At 37.3% G+C, this 22,573-nt stretch overlaps 1 protein-coding gene across 1 annotated transcript; it reads right to left on the bottom strand.

Annotated features, from left to right (window-relative positions):
• Nucleotides 1-11,540: 11,540 nt before the first annotated feature.
• ralba (v-ral simian leukemia viral oncogene homolog Ba (ras related)) lies at nucleotides 11,541-22,242 on the bottom strand. Its single transcript, XM_079464016.1, has 5 exons — nucleotides 22,086-22,242; nucleotides 13,726-13,897; nucleotides 13,359-13,567; nucleotides 13,086-13,263; nucleotides 11,541-12,633 (listed from the first exon to the last, which is right to left on the bottom strand). The coding sequence occupies exons 2-5, from the start codon at nucleotides 13,837-13,839 to the stop codon at nucleotides 12,511-12,513; spliced, it is 624 nt and encodes a 207-aa protein (XP_079320142.1). The 5' UTR covers nucleotides 13,840-13,897; nucleotides 22,086-22,242; the 3' UTR covers nucleotides 11,541-12,510.
• Between the last annotated feature and the right edge of the window lie 331 nt (nucleotides 22,243-22,573).

Below are 22,573 nucleotides of genomic sequence, written 5' to 3'. Positions count from 1 at the left end.
AGCATAAGGGGAAAATGTTTTATAACAAATTACATGGCCGATTTATTTTGCTGCGAGTCTTAAGCTAAAAATAAAAAAGAAAAACACTATTAATTGGCTATTACTACGGACATGAGTAATGAAAGATATTTCATAGTGTTTCAACGGTATTAACATTTGGAATTACATCTGTTGTTTAAAGAACATGTGCGCCCCCTATTGGACATCTAGAAAAACCAGAGAGAATGTGTGGCATGGGAGCAAATAAAAAGTCCATAAAAAGCAGCGATACCCCATGCAAAAACTTCCATCACATATACGAAGACATCTAAATGTGTCCGTAAAACCCGTTTCGGAATCTGAATCAATAAGAGCTTTGTGTGCTCATGCACACACCGATTCTTTGGCTTGGTGAAAGAAATGCGTGACAGTGTGACAGAAATACAAAAACAAATCAAATCACAGATATAACTAAAAATACACTGTCTGACAGTAGATATTTTCAACAGGGTCAAATTCTAATATGTATTCACTCAGGCTTTGCAAATATGCAAATAGCTCCGCATTCTGTGAAATTGTGAAGGGCATTACGACACGAGAGAGATGCCAGAGAACTGGGTCCCTCATGATTAAGATCTGTATCCTTCCCCATGTGACTTAGTCTCCAGGGACATTAAATCTTACTGATGCTTTCCTGGATCCTCGTCGGCAGCCAATGACAAAAAGCGTCCCGAAAGTGGTTCTATGAACAGAAAGCATTTATTTGTTTCAGGGATGTGTTTATCACCACAGACGCTGCAGGTGTTTAAATTTCCTCCCTGTCCTCTAATGGATGTCTTCTCAATGATTTACTGTCAAACCAGTCTCACCAATGCACATATAGGAGTCACAGAATGAGGAAAAAGAACAGACAATTTCTTGCATGTTTTGAAATGGGCATTTCTAAGCAATGGTGAGTTGTTCGCCAATTCATTTGTTAATTCAGAGCGAACGCAAAAAGCACTCACACCATGAACTGAGATAATGAATGGCTCCCTCTCTTAAGTATAATTGTTTCCTAGCACCCCAGCGATTTCTTTATTCCAACACAGCGTGACCTTTGCGCAAATGCATGTCATGTGCGAAACAAGGGCTAGCTGAAAGCCCTGCATTAAAGCAACTCACAAATCTTTTGTGTGAGCTCATCTAGCAAAACAGAAAAGCCAGTGGATTTTACCTCTGCTTATATCTCGCCAACAGAAGAGACGTGTCAGTGTCAGCCGTGGTGAGCTGTCTGGGATCACAACGGCAGGAATGTCTAATTAGTACCAAAGAGAATAATTCAGGCAGTGCGCATGACAACTGATGGGTCTATTATACAATTCTTTTATTCAGAAATATGAAAAATGTCCTAGTGAGGGTCTGAAGAAAAGATGATCGTGCACCGGTTCCCTACACAGAAAAGTCAGAGTCCATACATACAGAGTCAGGGGCGTGCCGAGGTTCGGCCAATATCAAGGTCTGAGACTGTGGTCTGTTTTAAACACCACAGATGTTCTCCGATCCGATTATCCCTGATAATTATAATCTGGCACTGAAAAAGCTGTCAAATTTTCCCAAATAGGCAGGTACATTTGTGTAAGCTAATTGAAAAATAAAACGCAATATTTTCCAATTATCCACCACTTTGCGTGACACATTTTTATTCAAAATCTAATTTGTCCTGCTTCAATGACTGGTATTTTTAGAGCCAGAACATTTCATTTAAAAACTAAGAGGTCTTTATATTTCACATCACACAAAAATGGGAAAATCAGTATTTTCAATAGGGTTACATTTGTTAACATTAGCATTAGTTTATATGAACTAACAATGAACAATCTACAACATTTATTCAAGTTCATGATAATTTCAAAAGAAAATGATTCATCTGTTAGTTAAGGGTCCAGTGTGTGAAATTTAGTGGCATCTAGTGGCGAGGTAGCAAATCGCAACCAATTGCTTACTCCACCGTTCCCCTTTGAAGCACTAAGGTGGCTGACACAGAACTAAGATTTCATCACGTTTTTGCTTCTTTGCAGAAAGAAATAACATTTTTACAAAACGAGCTCTGTAGAGCAGTTTGTCCGTTAAGGGCTACTGTAGGAACAACATGGTGAATTCCATATAAGGTGTGTGTAAATAGAAATAGCCCGTTCTAAAGTAATAAAAATATATTACATTGTTTCAATAGATCCTCCAAAAAACTACGCACAGCACCTTTAATGCACCATGAACTAACATGAATAAATGCATTGACATTAACATTAAAGTTAAGTATATAAGTATGTTAAATAACTAAATTGCTCTTCTAAAACATTTAGCATAAAACAGGGTTCTGTAGTCCAGCATCAATAGTCTCAAAATGAGTGCCTCAATAGCTTCTATGAAATCATGCAAACTGTTTATTTCATCTAATGCGCATGCATATTCTATTATAATGCCTCAAATAACATAGAATATTGAAGGGCAACGCAGGCTGTGCAACCCTACTAGCATACAAACAAGTCATGGTTCACTTACAGATTGACTGCTCAATAGTGTTTGAATTATTGTCAATATACACTAAATTACCTCAACGCTAGCCTTTCCGATTAAGTCAAAGCTGAAATATCAATCACTACAAACAAACACTATTAGTAAGCAACATAATGGAAAGTAAACACAGCGATGAGTTGAGGGGGCTCTATCTGTCTGCCTGTGTTATTACTGGTCATCATTTCTGTGTGTGATAACTTCTCACACTGACAATGAGAATTTGAGATTGCGTCCCATCATTTGCTCAACTCAGGTGATCTGCTTTTAAATTGATTCAGTTTGCCACATGAACAAACGCCGTGATTTTTCCAAGATGTAATAAAACATACAAAGCCTTCTTTCTAGAAATAAAACAAGCAAGGAAATATAGAAATAGAGATAAAACAGTCAAATTCTAAAAAGGTTGACTTAAAAAAAGGAACAGTTATTAATCGAAAACAACCTAATACTGGACACATGGGGAGATAAATTAATATTTATTTACAGCCGCAGAAAATAATAAGAGCAGATTTAAAAATGAGTTTCAGTTTTTTGCCATTTATAGGTTTATCTTTAGGTGGAAATATTTTTCCTTTTTATTTCATTCTGTGAACTACTAGCCGTATGTCTCCCACATTTCAAATAAAAGTATTGTTTCTATTTGCAGAAAAAGACAACTGGATAAACATGTAAAAAAACTGAAAAGATGCTCTGTATTTATTGTGTAAAAATAAAAGCGTGTCTTTAAAAAAGTGAGATTTTTACCTCTGAAGCCACTGGGCAAAATGGAGCATAAGCAATATACATCAGTTAATGTGCATGTGTGTTTGGTAACTTTGGTTGAAACACATTTTAATAGGTTAAGGGGATCAAAGCAGACATACAGGCTTTTACATTAATAATCATGACTCCCTAGAGCATTCATTACATGTTTACATGTGTGCAGTATTGATTTTAATCCTAAATCAATTACGGTTTCAGTGACTGACATCTAATGTGCCTCTGTGCAGTTGGTGGTGATGAAGTCCTCTTTATGGCAGGTCTGTAGATTGAGAGAACTGAACAAAAACTATAAAAATCTAACAATGACACTTTTTTATTTGATTTTGTGTGACATGGGTAGAGTCCAGGCTATCTCTCGCCAGCACCTCTATTACCCTGTGCCATTGGGGTCAGCAGCCGAAGACGAAAGTTCATTCTTTGGTGCACCGTAGCCCCCTATTATGTGTTGCTTGGACCCAGTTTCAGTAAAGGCAATCTGTCACGTCCAGCAAATAACCCACAATCATTAAAGTCAAAAGCTGCATTGTGTATGGTTGGTTAGCAGGGACCATCAATGGATCTGTCTGGAAAGGTGCCCGGGAGTACATCGAGGTCTTCATTTCATTTCTATTCTCCTGAGAAACGAACGTCTCACTGTGCATTAATGCATTTTATCAATGCATACTGTAGGCATGGCTCCAAGTAATTCAGACGTTGGGTGCATTATTGAATTTTCCATGTAAACATGCAATAAAAGTGTAGTCTTTCAATAATACCTTTAAAATAAATTAGATTTTCTGTTTACTCGTAGTATTAATGAGAGGAGAATCTGATGATAAGATAGCTATGTCAATCATAAAGGCTGAAGTATTCTGTCAGTCAATAACGTTACGAAATATAAACATGCCTGATACTAAACACAATAATACTCTTACCGATGTCTTGACCGCTCCTATTTTAATCACTATTAAATTCTAGTGCGACAGCCATACGGAAGTTCATTTCTTTTGCAAAACGGAAGTTATGATACACTGCTTTGCGAATGACGTTGAATGACGTCATTGTGAAAAGGGCCTATTGCAATATGTCGCAATGCGCACGCGTCAATACCCGTGTGTACGCCTATGAGTCGAAACTCGAAAGTAATTTGTTTGCGAGGTACACTCGCGTGCACGTAAAAAAAGAAATATGACACAGGCTTAAGTCGATAAGACACCCCAGCCTGCCAGAAAACAAAGGCCAAGAATTCAGGTCCCAGACTTACAAGACCAACAGAAAATCATGTGTAGCGCACTTAAAAATAATTGGAGCCTGTACCATCATTTCCAACTAAAATCCCAACTACCTCAAGAATCCAAACATTTACATCCACCAAACCACAGGTGAGTCGGACCATATGCTCTGAAATTACATTAACACAGAGGCGTTGCAATTTAAATAAACCTTTGAAAGTGGGTGCACGCAAGACGAGAGCAAGATTAAGATGCTGGAGACATCAAAGTCTACACGAAGCACTGCCTAATTTTATATCATCATGTTAGAGCGCAGGGGAAGACAGATGTGCACAGAGCGGCTCTATCAGTCAGGTAATTACCACTCCCTGTGGAATATACCATTGTCATAGACATCTCTTACAAGCCGTGAGTTACAGGAAGATGCAATTAAGACCACCGCAGACTGTCACTGGAAAACCCATCACATGTGTATTCACCTTCACCTCTACTGTGAACATGCACAACCAGCTGAGATACAGGAACAAACCTGGTTGATTTAAGATAATTACAATATAAAACAACACTTGTAACAAAAATTTACTCAATGGAAGCAATATTTGATTTATTATATTTGTTTCATCAAATACAAGAAAACGGGAAAAGTGATGAAATGGCAAAATCAATGTATATCAATTTCAACGGCAACTCTGTAGAGGTTTGCGACTATGTTTAGTTTAAAAACAGAACATATACTGCAAAAAAGGCTGTCAGATTTCACATTTTTAAAGGACTGTGGCAGTCAGTGGCTGCAAAGACAAGGCAGCATTTGTATTCAGCCAAAGTTTAAGCGACATAATTGGTTGGCTCAGTAGTGAACTTGTGCATCCCACGAGACATGAAATCTCTCCAAGATTTACAAACTATCACTTTACCGCAGTGAACAGGGAGGAATACAAAAAGTATTTTTTGTTTGCTTACAAAATGTAAAGGCTGCTTGAAATGAGCATATCGTTGCTGTCCTTCCAAAACCTTGAACCTCCATATTTGTGATTTTTTGTCACAAATCATTATTATTAGTCATCTCTTACATTTTAACAGTTTTGGAAAAATCTGACCGATAAATACCGTAAGTATTAATTTTTTGGAAATACAGTGTTTTTCCATTTCCTTCAAGACGGCATAAAATCAAAATTGAAAAATATATTGTTTAATGGGATATTTATATATGGGATTTGTTAGCAACGGCCAACTTCTAATATCCGAACAGCTCTCAATGGACAAAATCAAATCCCACCCTACGTTGTTTCAGAAGCTGTTTCACTCGGATATACGTTACGATACAGAAAAGAAGATTCTCCAGCTTCCGTTTCATGGTGACTTTAAAAACTTGGACAGGGAGACGTTTTCGAAAGGACAGCGACATTATTCTTGAATCTTTTATCTTTCATATTGAAAATCATTTAAATCGGCAAGCTTTCCAGACATTCACTTTCAAGTCTTTCTGATTGTAATTTAACAGTTTAATTAAATTCCGATATCTGGCATTGGTTATAGCCGTTCTGCTTGGCTCGACTGGGCTAAACCACTGAATTGTACCACCCCTTCAACCACATGCCCCTCTCCAAAAACTCTACTCCCCAAATGTCAGCCAAACTCAACACATAAAAAAGAGATTGGTTCAAGTGTGGGCTTCTCTCTCTCTCTCTTTTTTTTGCTATTTACAGAGCCTGGGGTTCTGTCATAGAGCCATAGAGACAGTCTTGATTTATCGGCCATTTCAGTAATATCTGCTGAGTGTCATATCAGAACGTACGTGGCATTATACAACACATCATTTTGCATAAGCCCTAATCCATTACATAACCCATTCACACAACGCGTCACCTTTTCCAACAATAGCAGATTCAACTTCAATTCTAAGATGTTATGTGCAAGCCACAGTCATTGAAATGTTCAAGAAGGTGATGTGCTCAGACTGGGAAAGAGGTGAATTATGCTTCAGGTCTTTTCAAGTCTCCCAATATTCAACAGGGGTCTGTCAAATTTCACCATTAGTTGCCGTCACGTTACAATGCCTAAAGGTCTGGGCTGTTCTGTCTCCTTTATTTATCGCATTTCAAACCCGTCCAGATATATCATCCGACAACCCTCCAGGAAATTTTACATCATCATAATCCATTATTTCTGTGCTCGATCTACATCACTCCAGTTTCTCCTCACCCATTCGGCAAGAGTCGAACGGCAAACTTCCCCCGCGCTGTAAGTCTAGCTCAGCCGCCGCGTAATGACCTCCTCGGGGACCGGGGCACCTGTCCGCAATGCCAGGCTGTTTGCCCTAATAGGAGTTTGTTATTCTGTGTGTTAACACTAACAGCACAGACACCCTATCATGTGCTATCCACCTTTTTAAACCTTATGACTGGGAAACACGGTATACAGAATTCAGATGAAGAGATATTATTACATGTAATCTTGCTCCATCAAAGGTACTCTTTCAGCATGCCGATAAGAGGGCCATATTACCAAATTGGAAGGTGGACACGCATTTAAACAGCGTAAAAACATATACAAGCACGTCTCTGTTTTGTTGTTATTCATGGAGAAACATGACAAGATGCAGTGTTTTAATTCAAATGTGAACATTTCCTCTGTTCAAAGCTTTCCTCCTTCAATGCAAGAGTGCCAATTAATTTAATCCACTGTTTGAGAAATCATTCATTGCAAAGACTAATGACTAAAACTCTAACACCACGGTCAAGTGCATCTCAGCTGATTAAAGGCAAATCCAACAAAGCAAAAAGCATCATTAGTCTCGGGCATCTTTTAGAAGTTGCAGACACATTTCCTTTCAAAGTTTCTGTCTATTTGGGTATATTAAAATGAACGAAGGTCCATTATGAGCAACTGATGAGTTTACGTGACCCCTGATAGATTATCAACAACGCATTCGAATGATTCGTTTTCTCATCGAAATGTAAACTTTGCGTTAATAGTTTGTGCCATAATTATCGAATGACAATTTGAACCTGCTAACCAGCTCTTGACCCGATTCGGAGCATTATTAGCAGCATCTCTAAGCACGGTTTATGAGGCTGTTCAACAGAGCCATACTCCCAGTTTTCGACGCTGTAGCTCATCTCTTAAATCCCCATAACAATGGAGAACTGCATTATAAATATGCAAAGGAGCGAGTCCCCTCCAGGCCTAATAAAAGGAAACAGTGAGCTCCTATGATTAGATTTCCTTCTCCCTAATGTGGAGGAGTCGTTGCGGGCATGATGTGCGTCTTAAGAACAACAATTAAATGAATAGATGAAATAGCCAATTTGAACTGAAGGACAATATTCTTACCATTTTAATCTCGAGAAAATGTTCAGGGGGAATTATCTAGAGACGCTGGAAATTGTGCTGGGCATATTTGTTGGGAGCATCATTGTTTTAGGCAAGCCATTCTGTATTTGCCTGACCTGCACTTTAAAGGAAAAATGAAATGCTTTCTCATCCTATTTATTTAAGTGCTGGCATATTAAAAGGGACTTCAAAGTCGTCTGTTTCCGAAGATGAAGTGAGCTTGAGAAGGTACTTTAACTTATAGCAATAATGAAAATCACACTGTGCCATTAGCTAGCCCCGCATCTGACCTCATACCAGAAATCTTATCTGGTAGAAAGTGTTGAAGTTCTGTGAAACTTTAAACTGTCAGACTCCGCTTCACTGTCCTATTTCTGTATTTCATGCTCTAGAGAAAATCCTCTGTCCATGATCACGCAGACCTTCATTTCCAACGTCGGCACGACCAGAGCTCCCGTGTTACAGAATAATGTCAAAGCACTGATTCACTTCTTCCCTACTGGTATTTCCACATCGACCGCTATCAGTTAATGAGACTCAAGCTGAGGTTTTGCACCTACGCAGAATCAATGTGGAGGACTGGTGGACTACAAAGAGATTTCAACATCACCGGCTGGGATTCAAACATGAGACTAAAGTCTCCTCTGTAGTGTCCGAATCGAAGAAGCATTATGCTGAATAACTGACTCACCTCAACATATTTAAATGCCATTTCATACAAACAACACAATAACCAGTATAGTGGACAATAAAAAAACATGTTAAACAGGCACAAACACTACACAAATTGCAGCATTTATACATTTTTGTTATTTGTTAGTTACTGCCAATATAATTGTTTATGTTCACTCCTTGTGCATTAACTCATTTTAACAAACTTTTGATTTTAAAAATATATTAGTAAATGCTGAAATGAACATTAACTATACGATGAATAAATGCTACAGAAGTATTGTTTATTTTGCAAAAGTGTACAGAGGTATGTATTTCCTATGAGAACAGGTTGGTTTATCGTTAATGCATTAACTAATGTTAACAAATGAAAACCTTATTGTGAAACTAGGGATGCACGATACATTATTGTAAAATGTATAATCCCATATTCACATTGGTTGATGGTGCCTAAACTAATGTTAACAGACACAGCATTTGCTTTTAAAATTAACATCAACTAAGATTAATAAATGCTGTAGTAGTATTGTTTACTGTTTGTTTATGATGGCAAATGCATGTTAACAAATACAACTTTATTGTAAAGTGTTACCAAGCAATGAAAGCGATCTACAAACAATATAAAGACTATGAGATAAATGATTTTCAAGCATGTGAAGCATCTATTTAACCTTGCATTTAAAGTAGTGTTCGAGAAACAAAACCATAGATAAAACATAAAAAGTTCATTTGCAAGAATAGATTACCAGATTAGTTTTTTGCATTCCAATTATCAATTGCAGATGGGTTGTTTTGATTAAGTAATAATAACTCTAACAAAAACAGCTAACTAACACAAGTAAACCCAATAAAACATGTCAACATAATAAAAAACATGATTTTTGAAAAATTTTGTTTTTGCAAAGACACAATTCATATTCAGACTAGAAATGATGAGATGATAGGATATTGCTTTCTTTTGCACAAAAAAGGGTGCAATTAAATAAACAGGTGACGTTCTTCAATATGTACCTAATACACTATTTACAAGCGGAGAGAATATTAAAAGCAGGGCTAGAGAGACACGGTGATAGCATCAAGAAAATGTCACAAGCCTTATTAGTGTGTCTCTGCAGATTACATGAAAATCTCCGGCTGACCCCTTTGGTTTCCTCACACCTCAGATTTAGTCAGAAAGCATTCATCAAACGCAGCATGATCAATTATTGAAACACATTTCTTAAGACAAAAGCAACAGATAAACCCAGGATACTTTCCAAGAAAGACTGAATTTAGCGTCGCGGGAAGGATAAAATATCCTTTAATTGCCAAATTTGTCAAAGTTCAGGTTTGGTTTTAGAATGGAGATTTTGGGTGCTTCAACTCACATTGAACAAATAAAATATGTCTTGAGAGAGATGTCAGGAGACATCTTGTGAGGGAAACGGTAGAAACAATGTGCTTACGCTATTGAACGGCAACCACATCACAAATATCCTCCTAGATTGTTTTTAAATCATACTAATATAGGGTTTTATCACGTAGCGAATCTCTTATGCTTTTTGAATCCAGAAATAAGTTATAAAAAGCTCTCACAAACATTAAGACATCTCATGACTAAGGAAAGAACGAATACACGCAGGGTTTATGAACATCCATTTCGCAAAGGGTAAATGCAAATGACATTTGTCTAAGGAGGCGGCAGATTTAACGATTCAATATGGAATATTAAACAAGGTGTTATTTCGAACTCACAGATATAACTCAACAGATATAAGATCTTCATGCCCTTTTCATTCAGACACTCAAAAATAACCCATGCTAAGGTTCTGTCAGAACTCAAGATCTCAACTTTGGTGCTCTATACGACGTTGTCTAACTAATTAGCTTAGTCTAAGTAGCACAACTGCAGATTTGTTCCAATATATACATGTATATATATATATATATATATATATATATATATATAGATATAGATAGACGGTTTCATTGGATGCTTCATTTAATCGAAGTTTACTTTTAGTCCGTGTTTGGTTATAAAATAAAACTATTTATTTTGTATATTTATCCTAATTTATAGATGGCCAATTTATATGGTTATTTTATTGTTTAATTATTGTATGGAACTAAATTAAAACTACAAATACTAGAAAATACATTTAATTATAATATAATAATACTACATAAACAGTGTTAATGTGAGTTCGAGCATTCAAGTATTTGAACCTCAAAATTAATAATAAATGTGGGGGGAAACGACAAAATACGTTTCGAGAAAAAGAACCACCCCTTCCACAAGGCTGGCTTCGTAACGTATCCGAAGCTAATCATTTACTCCTATTCATAAAAAAATCCTTTATTGCATTTGCTTGGCCAGTGCTGCCAAATGAAAATATCCAAACAAAAACTAGCACTATAACTCTCCATGAGAACCACTGATCAATATATTATTTTTAAATGAGCATATGTGGAAAAATACATGAGTGCCATCCAGTGGTAGACTGCAGTTTCTTTACGGAGTCTGATGTAGAAGATTCAGGCTTCAATGATGAAAATGCACTTAAACATGATTCACCATCTTTAATTTAAGAAATGATTTAAGAATGCAGATGACAGACTTCCCATTTCAAAACGTACGATTTAATCTTCTGAACCAATATATGTTTTTAGAAATGAACGCTCTAAATACCTCATATCTCAAAAAACCCTTTACATGTGCACATAAATATGATCTTCGATCATGAATTCTCCAGGCCTGGTAAGAGAGAATCTTTCTATTAAATCTTACCCCAAGAAAACCCCTAAAAAGGATAGTTCACCAAAACATAAAAATACTGATTTCATGTACTAACCCTCTTTTCATTTCAAACCTGACTTTCTTTTGCAGAACACAAAAGAAGATATTTTGATTATTGTTGTCATCAACAATCTTCTTTTGTGTCATGTAGAAGCGTCACTTTCGTTTGTCTGTTTTATCACTGTTTTTAACATGTATGGCACAGGTTTTAATTCTACATTCTTAAAATCCCAAATATTAAGAAGTACAGATCCAAAGGAGAAAATGTTTATTTGGCAACATATATTTTGAATTAATTCGACTGAAAGCCAGTGGAAAACTACAATAAAAATTGCAGTGAAGGTCAGGTGACATTCGTATAAAAGAGCACTTTTCAAGTACTGCTGAAATCCTCATCAATCCAGAGCGCTGAACAAACAGGAAATAAAACATGCCTTACTTCTCAAAATCCAGACGGAGGATGCTATAAAGTCATCAGTTTTCTTCTTATGATGCTTTGTTGGCACATTTTGGAAATTGAATACATTCTTTTCATAAGACAGTGATGGAAACGTAACGTTCTACAAAAATATTTCAATATTACATAAAACCATGATGACAAAGCAGTCAGAGGTTAGTAACTTGCAAGCGTTTAAAAACTCATCCTGCTATGGTGTATTTTTTAATCCAGCAGGGGGCTCTGTTAGTCTGTGTTTACAGCTCTCTCTCAGTGTGTGCTTTTCAACAGCGTGATTTGTACATTAAAATGTCACAGAATTGTTACAGAACATACATACTGTTCAAAAAATTTTTTACTTTACGCCTATGCCCTAATGATGTTACTTGTTCAGACTGAATTAAAATAATTCCCAGAAAAAAAACTGGCTGTGCAATAAACAAAATAACGGTTTACTGTAGACGTTTTCTACACAACTCTCTGTAAGGACAGATCAATTTTGAAATAATAAAGTTAGTGTTGGGAGCATGGTGACCACAGTTTTATGAAAGTCCTAAAGTGCCAGTCGTCTTAACAAGTAGCCAAACATAGTGGTCATCGTCCAAAGGAAGTATGATTACCTCTCGATCTAGGTATTAAAATGAATGAGGGAAACGAACAACTAGGATTGCAATAATGGCATTCCCTCGACCAGTACAAAACTTTTCACGTTTGTACTTGAATAAAGAAAAGGCTCTGACTCAAGAGTTGTAAGTCATTTTGGCGTGGAAAAGTCCAAGTGCAGTTCAAAGTAAACAGCATCGCTCTTTCAAACTCTTCTTGTTCTTCTTGTTCTTTCCCTTTGCATTTTTGTCCTTATTTTCTGACATCTTTTTAGACCGAACCTCCCTCATTAGATCAAAAAACACCTTCGAGAAACACAAAACCTTCATTATTCCTCAATATAAGAAAGTTGTTTTTGTTAATGATGCAAATCAAAACTACAATTCAAACTAAAACTAGCCATAAACATACATAAAACATAACTAAACATTAAAGTATAAGTAATGGAAATATGAATCAATGTAAAGTGTGCTCTATATAGAACAGCTCTTCATTTGACCAAATTGTGATGCTGTATTGATGGCATGCTTGAATCAAAATACATTAGACATAATAATAACCTCCATGATGCTATATTAACTAAATACGAACCATTATTAATCTGCTGAATCCTGCATATTTATCATTCAGCAATGCTGCCTGGATGCATTTAATAAGAGCAAATCTAACTGTATCCCTAGGTGGGATCTTTTCACATCCCTTATTTATTTTCATTATATTATAAAAAGCATCTGCATTCATAGAACACACAACATACCTTGTCCACATTGGCTCGTGTTTTAGCCGAAGTCTCTACATACTGCATGCCCCACTCCTCAGCTTTTCCTCTGGCCTCATCCACCGAAACCTGTCTCCGATCCTCAAGGTCCGACTTATTTCCAACCACAAGCAGTGGAATCTTATCTTCCTCCGCTTTAACCCGCAAAATCTGTTCCCTGTAAACACACACACGCTGACAGTTCTGATTGTATGTCAGGTGATATCATTTTTCTTCTATACTAGGTCAGATTAGAAGTGGAATTTTACTGACCTGAATTCCACAGTGGCCGCGAAAGACTCGTGCTCTGTTATGGAGAACACCAACAGGAAACCCTCGCCACTACGGAAATAATTGTCTCGGATAGCCGCGTAGTCTTCCTGCCCGGCCGTGTCCAAAATGTCGATCTGCACCTCCTCTCCATCCAACACCACTTTCTTCCTGTAGCTGTCAGCCTTTGTGGGCTCATAATCTTCAACAAACTGAGGGCCAAAGAATAAGCTCAATATTTTCTTGGAACATGGGGCAGGAGAAGAAAATTGTGAGATCAAGACTCACAATATCCTCAAAATTGTACTGCTAACATTTTATTGCAATTGATTTAGGCACATTTTGTAAAGCATTTGGTCTGTTGGCTTACCTCATCATACATGAACTGGAGTGTGAGTGCAGACTTTCCTACACCTCCACTGCCCACCATTATGACCTTGTGCAGGGCCAGTGAGCTCTGATTCTTACTCTTATTGGCTGCCATATCTAAACGTCTTCCTCAGGTACGCCACAAGATGCCCGCACACACAAACTGGCACCACCTGCAGAACATTTTAATATATTGCAATTATTATGTCTACATTAACATTTTCACCAAGGAAATACCAGTACTTGCAAGGCACCAAAAGAAGTTAAATATATGAAGTGTTTTATAAAATGATTCATAAAACCATCCCATGATCATATAGACTACAGAGGAAGGTTACGTTACTAGACTGCTTCTCCAGAGGAAAGGAGAACATGACCCACTGCTTCCAGCTATTGTTCCTGCAAGCTGTCGTTTTGGGGATCACAATAGGAAACTGGGGCACAGGAAGACATCAGAATCTGCTAACCAAGGGTTTTTGTCCCTTAAACGGTCACGTCAGTAGATATGGACGGAATAATCAATTCATCCAATAACATTCCTTACACATTTTTATCAATTTGACCAGAATCTTAATGTATGTAAATGAAAAGATAACATTATTATGAGTAAATGAATGAGAAGTCTAGCATTGGTCTACACAAAATATATAGATGAAGGGCACATTTACTGTGGCTAAACAAATTCACAATAATGATATGACTGTTGTACTGAAAGGTTTTTTAATAAATAAAGCTATCTGTCAAATTAATCTTTCATTTTGTGTTGTCTCTTTATTTGTCCAATGATACACATATAAAATTTGACTCTAGGGAGGTGAAGAGAGTTTGTAACCATTGTTGCTCTAAAGGCAAAATTATAAACTGCATTATTCGAGATATTATCATGCGTTTCAGTGTAGTATTGAAAATAAAAGCAAAGATTGATTGCGGTGTGTTTATTGTCAATATCAGTATATTGTGACATCCCTATATAGATTACAAACCAATGAATTCTTTAATATTCTATAATAAGGGGGGAATTTGTGATGGTGCTAAATATTCATGAACTACAAAAAAAACTTGCATTGTGCCCATCAAACATGTCTAGATATTTGGCTTTTAACATTCCTCAATTCTGTTACGAACCCAATTGGCAACTGACAGTCAAGTGAATATATGAACCACTGTATTAAAGGTATGGCAAAACCTCCACCAGTCAACATATTACAATATAAAAAGCAACCTTGGCAAAACATCAAAATCAAATGGCAAGAGACACGGACACAGGGGTAAACAGTGGCTGGATATTCCACAATAACAGCATATTTGACCTTCATATGCATGCTGCTTAAGTATGGCGACAAGCTTCTGAAATATCAATGATTCCTCCCTCGGCTGGAGGAATTTATTAGGATTCCCTGAACGCAGTATACAATCCAGTGCACTCATACATCACCGAGCCCCTCTGAAACTGACCCGTCGAGCTGCCATGGCACTGAAAGCTGCGGGCGCACTCAAGTCGTGTCACTTGATGCGCCTCACTGCGACTGATGGAGAAGAGTGCAGAGAGATCGATGGAGAGATCTATGCGGATTGAATTCCCACACAACACAGATTCATTCATTTACAGAAATTTCAATGAGGGCCATGCCGGTTCAGCAGAATGGGGGGGGGGGCGATTTCACGCATGAGAGAGGGCAATGCCCGCTGCTTGAGTGAAGTGGCACGCTGACCTATTCAATCTCACCCTCCCTGATCACAGGGCTGCTGGAGACAATCATGGCACACGTCAGGAGCTCGAGCAAGGACAAGAGAGAGGGCAGAGCAAAGCATAGCAGGTGACATTGACTGGAACGGGGCCAGCGTTGGGCAGTTTGTCCAGCACACTTTTATTCACTGACAAAGCATTCAGAGGGTATGACTTAAAATCTAACAGTTATTAGTGACTGCACAAGCACAATGTTCCCCATTATAATGCCTTTACATTTAATTGTATAGTTTCTTTTTTTCAGGCAGTATAGCAATAGTAGCTACTTCTTATATCTTAGACGATTTTTGAATACATAGATTTCTTTGTACAATGAAAGTGATTTTTCGCTTTATGAGAGAAATCCTTGATAATTGTGTTTGCAAGAGTAAAAATGTACTCAACCTTATGTCATTTCAAACCTGTATGACTTTCTTACGCAGAACACAAAAGAAGGTATTCTGAAGAATGTTGTTATCTGGCACCCATTCACTTGTATTGGTTTTGTGTCCATACAATTGCGTCGCACGCTTACCAACTTTCTTCAAAATATCTTCTTTTTTTGTTCTGCTGAAGAAAGTCATACAGGTTTGAAATAACAAAAGTGAGTAAGTTATGTCATTTAATACATTGAATATACCATGAAATATTAATAAAAACATTATGTAAATTTTACATACATATTTTTATTTTAATACAGAACACAGCACGTGTGTCTGATGAAACCGTTTAACTAAATCTGTCTAAATGTAAAATGTTCATGTGCCATGAACTTTAATCCTTATGTTTTGGTCACAACACGTCATTTTCATACATGGAAATGTGTAGTGCTCTGTTCTTATCAGCTTAACCTTTTTTTCCCCCAAACTCTTGATTTTGTTCCTCTGTGGAACAAGATGGGAACGCTGAGTACACAGCATCTCAGTGTTGTCTTCAGCTCTCAAAGGTTTGTATATGCATAGTAGATAAAGGGAGAGTTCACAAAAAAACTCTGTTAAACTTCGTAGTTGGATTCTACCAAAAAGGTCTGTACAGGCCATCTGACGTGCTGTGCTAGAGGAAATATGTAACCTACAGGAAACCAGATGACTTTTCTTCACTAAGCTGGCCTGTATGGAACTTCCTGCCCAGATTGATGGGAAAAACAGGGGAATAGCCAGGCCAAGTCTTGACAGAGCTCACAATATCACCTCCCTGCTTTCACATTATACGCTTACTATCTGAATACTTTCCCTGTACACTCTCATCTCTTCCAGGCCAATGTCAGCAGGGAACAAAAGCCAAGATAAGCTCTCTTCTACAAAAGCTAGACCCACCCAACTCTAGCGCACTGCAAAATGAATTTTTACCGGAGGAAAAACTTTGCAGGCAAGTAAAGAGCAAATTGGTAGCAACATGCCTTCATCTCAAAGATCTGCACCAATGGAGATGATGACCTATTTTTGTTCCCTCGATAGAAAGCCTATTCGTTCTTCCCATAGACTTTTGGAAGATCGCAAAAAATAAGCTCTGTGATGAACAAAAGTTTATGATGTTTACACGTTTTGTCTATAAAGATAATTTTTACAAATTAACATATTTTTATTTTATTTTGAAGCCGAAATTTAATCGGCAGAAGTAAAAAGCTAACACGATGCTAACAGACTACACTCAAAGGCGGGGTGTCTGATTTCTGAATTACGCTTGTTTAGACAAATTCGGGCCGAGTACCAAAACAACCTTGTAGCCAATTAGCAGTAAGGTGTACAGTGGAATACACATTAGTGGAGCAAAGCGCTAAACGAAAGCGAAAGATGGAGGTAGGGGTGTGTCTGTTTTGGTGATTTGAACATCTAAAACGGCCAAGAGAAATCGGACAACCCCTTTAAGGTTACTCGATATCAAGATCATCACCACCAAGCCTCCGACAACTCTTTCAAACTTTATTAAAAATGTGTTACCTGACAAGTAATTACTCTGGGAATGAATCCGCATCTTCGTTTTAAGCGATTTGTGCCCATGTTGCCTTATTTGTGAGCTTTGTAAGCGTGATGACGTATAACGTAACCGCCAAAGGAAGTAGGCGCTTTTCGCAACTTGTTAGCAACCGCAGTTTTTAAAACACAATGAGGCTTTAAAAAAAATCTGAACATTAAATGAAGTGTTAAAAGCAAAGCAAGCTCAATTATTGTTTTCATTACTGTTAATTCATATTGACAACCAACGGTCTCACATATGGCTAACAATGCATGTTTTGTCAATTATTGGTACACGACCTCCATGCACACACTTCTAACTGTTTGCCAGATTGATTGCACACATTATCAAGACTTTCTACTTGGGCAATCACATCTATTGCTTCAGATCACGTCTTCATTCATCCCACTGGTAACTTTTACATTTTCATTTAGTCATTTAGCAGACGCTTTTATCCAAAGCGACTTACAAAGAGTTCGGGGAGCAATAAGCCATTTGTCATACAAAGTGCAACAGTACAATAGGTGCTAATACAAAGTTACTTTTGACATTTCACATCATTAGAAAAATGCATTATTAATACATTATTTATTCCTCAATACATATTATTTTTTTGTTCAGACATTAATATCAGACAGACTATCATTGTTGAAAGCTTAAAGGGGTAGTCCACCCAAAGATCAACCTTAAACTGTTCCAAGCCTGTACAAATGTCTTTGTTCGGTTAAAGACAAAGAAAGATATTTAGAAAAATGTAAGCAACAGTGTTTTCTGAGGCACCATTGACTGCCATACTAGAATTTTTTTGATGGTAGCCAAAGGTGCCACAGAAATGATTGTTTCCCTAAATTCTCCAAAATATCTTCTTTTGCATTCAACAGAACAGAACAAAACAATATACAGTATCCGTTCTACTATGGTAGCCAATGGTGCCTCAAAAATATAAGTTGTTAACATTCTTCTAAATGTCTTTCTTTGTGTCTAAAGAAATCTATAGAGGTTTGGAACAACTTGAGCAATTCATGACAGAATTTATATTTTTGGGTGAACGTTCCCTTTAATGGCAAAGAAATTACAGTTTTTTGTAAATAGACACAAATTCTGTTTAACATTTCTTAATACACAACTCTTTCAAAATAGTTGATTTTGACCAAGAATACGTATATATATTTTATTTTCTAATTCTTAAAACCAAAGATAATCTCAAACACGCCTAAGTCTTCAGTCTGTGCCCGCAAATGTAAAAGATCCTCTATCCTTTAAAGAGCTCACTTCCTCCTGAAACTCAAGGTGACCATCTCTGATGAATACTAACCATCTAAAGCTTGGACACAGAGGCCTCATTGAGATATTTAAAAAGGCCATGTTGGTGAACTGGGACCCTATAGTCGTTTTGTCTGGCAGAAAGAGACATTAAGCTGTCCTCCAGTATGCAGCCTCTTTACACAGTGATTGTGGCAAATCTTTTCATATAAACCCTGAAATATCAAGAACTGATGTCCAGCAAACTATCAAGCAGGAACCTCCATGATATCATATTCATAAAATACGAGGAATGTTTCAAAACGTTTACTTTCCTACTTTTGCCCATATCAGATGATTTCCAATTTACTGCTACTCACTGCTGTGTGGGAAAGGTGCACTTTATTTCAACAGCACAGCTTAGTAAAAACAATCTCTCCAGTGCAACTGAAATAAACTGTCTCCAGTTTCTCAGCATTTCATAAGCAGGCAGGGAAATTAAGCTGACATAAACCTCTCAGTCAAATTAATTGCCATGGAAATTGAATTCCATTGAAAATAAGATTTGCCTATTGGTAACTATACGGTGGAATAGTAACATTTTCAAAGTGCCAATCCCCCCCAAAAAATGGGGTATATACATACAGGGCGATGACATACTTCTGCTAAAATCTCAGCCACCTAGGCCACTTCCGCTCTCATTGGGCTGAGGTAATCTTTCATCAAGTGACAACTGAAAGAAAGAACCTTCAACTATCAGCAAACCGACAACACTACGGTTGAACGTTGCTATATGCCTTTGTGATCATGTCTCAAGTAAGTACTTAGCATTTTTCATATTTGTGAATTTAGCTCAACGGGTAGCCTGAAGCGCTTCTTTTTGGTTGTCGATGTGTGGCGTAGTCTTTGGATAATAAGACTTCAAGACCGTAATCCGAAGTGCATTTTGAAGCGACCGAGTGAAAAACACCATTGTTTCCTATGGACGCTACGTACGCAGGATGTCACAGAGCTGGCTGAGATTTTAGCGGACATACGTCATCGCTCCGTGTGCACCCCATACACCCTATTGTCTTATGTTAAAAATAAGGGCTGCACGATAAATCGCGATTCCCATTCAAATCACGATTTAATCGATATGGCTAAATTGTGAAATCATAAAGGCTGAGATTATGTATTATGCGCAACTTGTTTGTAAATTACGTCTCTGTGATATGTGGGAAATACTGCTCCATCTTTACAGGGATGCTTTACAGCCAAAATCATATTAAACTACAATTCAACAATCTCCAAAATCACTGCATGGGTTTTCTCATATTTCCAAAATAAATAAATGTTTGTTTTACATTTGTACGGAATGTATATATTCCTGGACATTTCACCCACTCCTGAATCCACATTAGGGATGGGCGATATGGCCTTAAAAATGTATCCCGATAATTTCAGGTATTTAGTTTGCTCCGCATCTGATTTTCTATAACCAAACCAGTTCCAAATTGTAGAGGTAGCTCTTCGCTTAACAACAAGCTCCTCCTCAACCTCACGTCCGCCTTCCGCTATGCTTGTTTTCACTCCGCACGTGACTACGTCATCAACTAGACTTATCGTGATTATCGCGATGAGACAACGTTTCCTGCGATGAGACTAATTCAACGTGATAATTTATCGCCCATCCCTACTTCACATCCCTTAAAAACATGCACTTAACCCCACAGCAGAGCCTCTTTGTTTATCTCAAAGCATTTTATCGCATATCCAGGCACAAACTCCACTTTACACTTGAGTGGTCTGCCGGACGGGAAGAATCCCATACCAGAACATTTACGAGCAACACTCGTAAAAACCAAAAAACAACTTAACATGTGACCAGTTCATGACTCTCTGCAATCCAGATTATGTAACAGCAAAAAAGACAATATTACTATTGGGCTAGAATAAAAGTGTATTGCTTTTATGAAAATGTGCTGACCTCATAACACCACATTTGCATTAAAGTTAACTGAACAAAGAAAAGAATGCTACCATGTAGGGGCATGTGGGAAAGCCCTTGTCTGGTCGAGGAAGTAAATCGTATGCTCTATAAAGCTGGCATGAGGCAGTCTGTAATAAAAAGCAGAACTTGCCCTTTATTCAATTGTTTATTTTCAGTCAGCAGGTTACAAGGCCTGACTAAACAAATAGAAATCTGTGAAGTCAAGCACACTTACATATTATGGTTTTATCAGCATGGAGGTTGCCTCCCATTCATGGTACCTGCCATGTTGAGAACCCATGACCATCTTAACAGTACTTGCTAAAGTTTGTACTTTTGGAAAATAACTTATATTTGACTTTAGATTATTGATAAATAGCCTATGTCTATATATTTTACAACAGAAATCAGAAATCCTTTTCTCAAATAAATAATAATTGTAAATTAACAGTAAAGATTTCCCAAACATTGGACGTGTGTTAAACTGAAAAGATAATGGGTTTGTAATGAGATTGTAATGTAGTGTGCAAATAATGCCAAAATCATTGACTTTACAGAACTCTTGCATTTATAGAATATTTTGAGGCCAACTACGGCTTACTGAAATAGTTCAAACTAACAAATACGTTGTTCAGGTACATAATACAATAAGTATGCATTCAATATTTCGGTGGGAAACTTTGAGGTAACTATGCCAGGACTTAACCCCTCCCATACTTGTTGTGATAAGAGGAATGAGCCACTACTGGTAGTGAGGTTACACCCAAACACATTTTCAGAGAGAATTAAGATGCTAAATGACAGTAATATTTATACATACTAAACACGACCATTAAAACAAGCACCCAAAGACAAACCAAGCTGACATGACAGATTCTGCTCAAGACACGAGAGGGCCTGTTTCAAGGTTAATGTGCATGATAGAAAGATATCTACATTTCCCAATAATTGGGTTTTAAAGAGACAGTCATGCAATATTGATGGCTAAAAGGAGATCCTCTTATGATTTAATGACGTGAAAGGGTTGCAAAAGGCAAACCCTTTCAAAACAGGATTGAGTGAACATAAATAAGGAAGGTGTAGAGAAAGAAGATGTCACACTTATGGTACACAACTGATGCCATGTCTCTCTTTATGGCTATTTTCCTTGAATATGGAAACTAACACACAACACACATGCTAAACAGTTACTTAAGCAGCACATCCGAGGCGATCAAATCAGGCGTTATATCAATAAACCGAGACAGCTTCTCGTGACCGTACTGACATCAGAGGATGTGACATGACATCCTTCACTTGCGTTTTATACAAGTGATGACATTTTCCTTACGGACCACATATGCCCCGTGGGGAATGTAATAACTGTCGACCCGTAACAAAAGCTGGAGCTTAAGTAGATGATTTGTAAATCCAAAACGGAGCATAAAACACATCATTGGACATTTAGTAAATAAAAGCAGATTACCACTCGGCAACTTTGTCCTCCACAGTGTCTTGACGCTATCTTGAGGAACGCATTAAACGCCTGTTCCGTGTCAAACACACTCGAGTTTCTCAGGCACTGTCGGTTTGGCACAAACCCCACCCTCGCGATAAGCAAATTTACCGGATGTTGTGTCATCGGTACACCACGCCCCATGACGCGCTGTAGTAAGGGAGAAATGTGGGATATGATTTCATGAACAGACGGTGTTTTGTTTTGCGATCTTTAAGTTTTATAAATTTTTTATTTTGTCGTTTTGGGCTGAAGGTTTTAAAAATTAAAATGATTATGAATTTTATCATTTAGAAAATAAAAATATGAGACAAATTAAAAACAATCATAAGGAAACAAAGTCACGTGGACTGTCAATTAAACAGAATATTTCCCCAAATTGGTGCATGGTGAGGTGTTTATTTATTAGGTATTTGTTAGTTTTAATTTCTGCATAAATTAATACAATCCTGCAAAAT

Source organism: Barbatula barbatula, assembly GCF_947034865.1.
Source record: "Barbatula barbatula genome assembly, chromosome: 9".
Taxonomy (NCBI): Eukaryota; Metazoa; Chordata; class Actinopteri; order Cypriniformes; family Nemacheilidae; genus Barbatula; species Barbatula barbatula.
This window is presented reverse-complemented; position numbering and strand designations above follow the sequence as displayed.

What these genes read in the sequence shown, in the direction of transcription:
- ralba (XM_079464016.1), bottom strand. Translation starts at nt 13,839, where the DNA reads ATGGCAGCCAATAAGAGTAAGAATCAGAGCTCACTGGCCCTGCACAAG. An exon ending in GCGGCCACTGTGGAATTCAG is followed by an intron (nt 13,264 to 13,358) that starts GTCAGTAAAATT and finishes GTGTGTTTACAG; the next exon opens with GGAACAGATTTTGCGGGTTA. An exon ending in CACGAGCCAATGTGGACAAG is followed by an intron (nt 12,634 to 13,085) that starts GTATGTTGTGTG and finishes TGTTTCTCGAAG; the next exon opens with GTGTTTTTTGATCTAATGAG.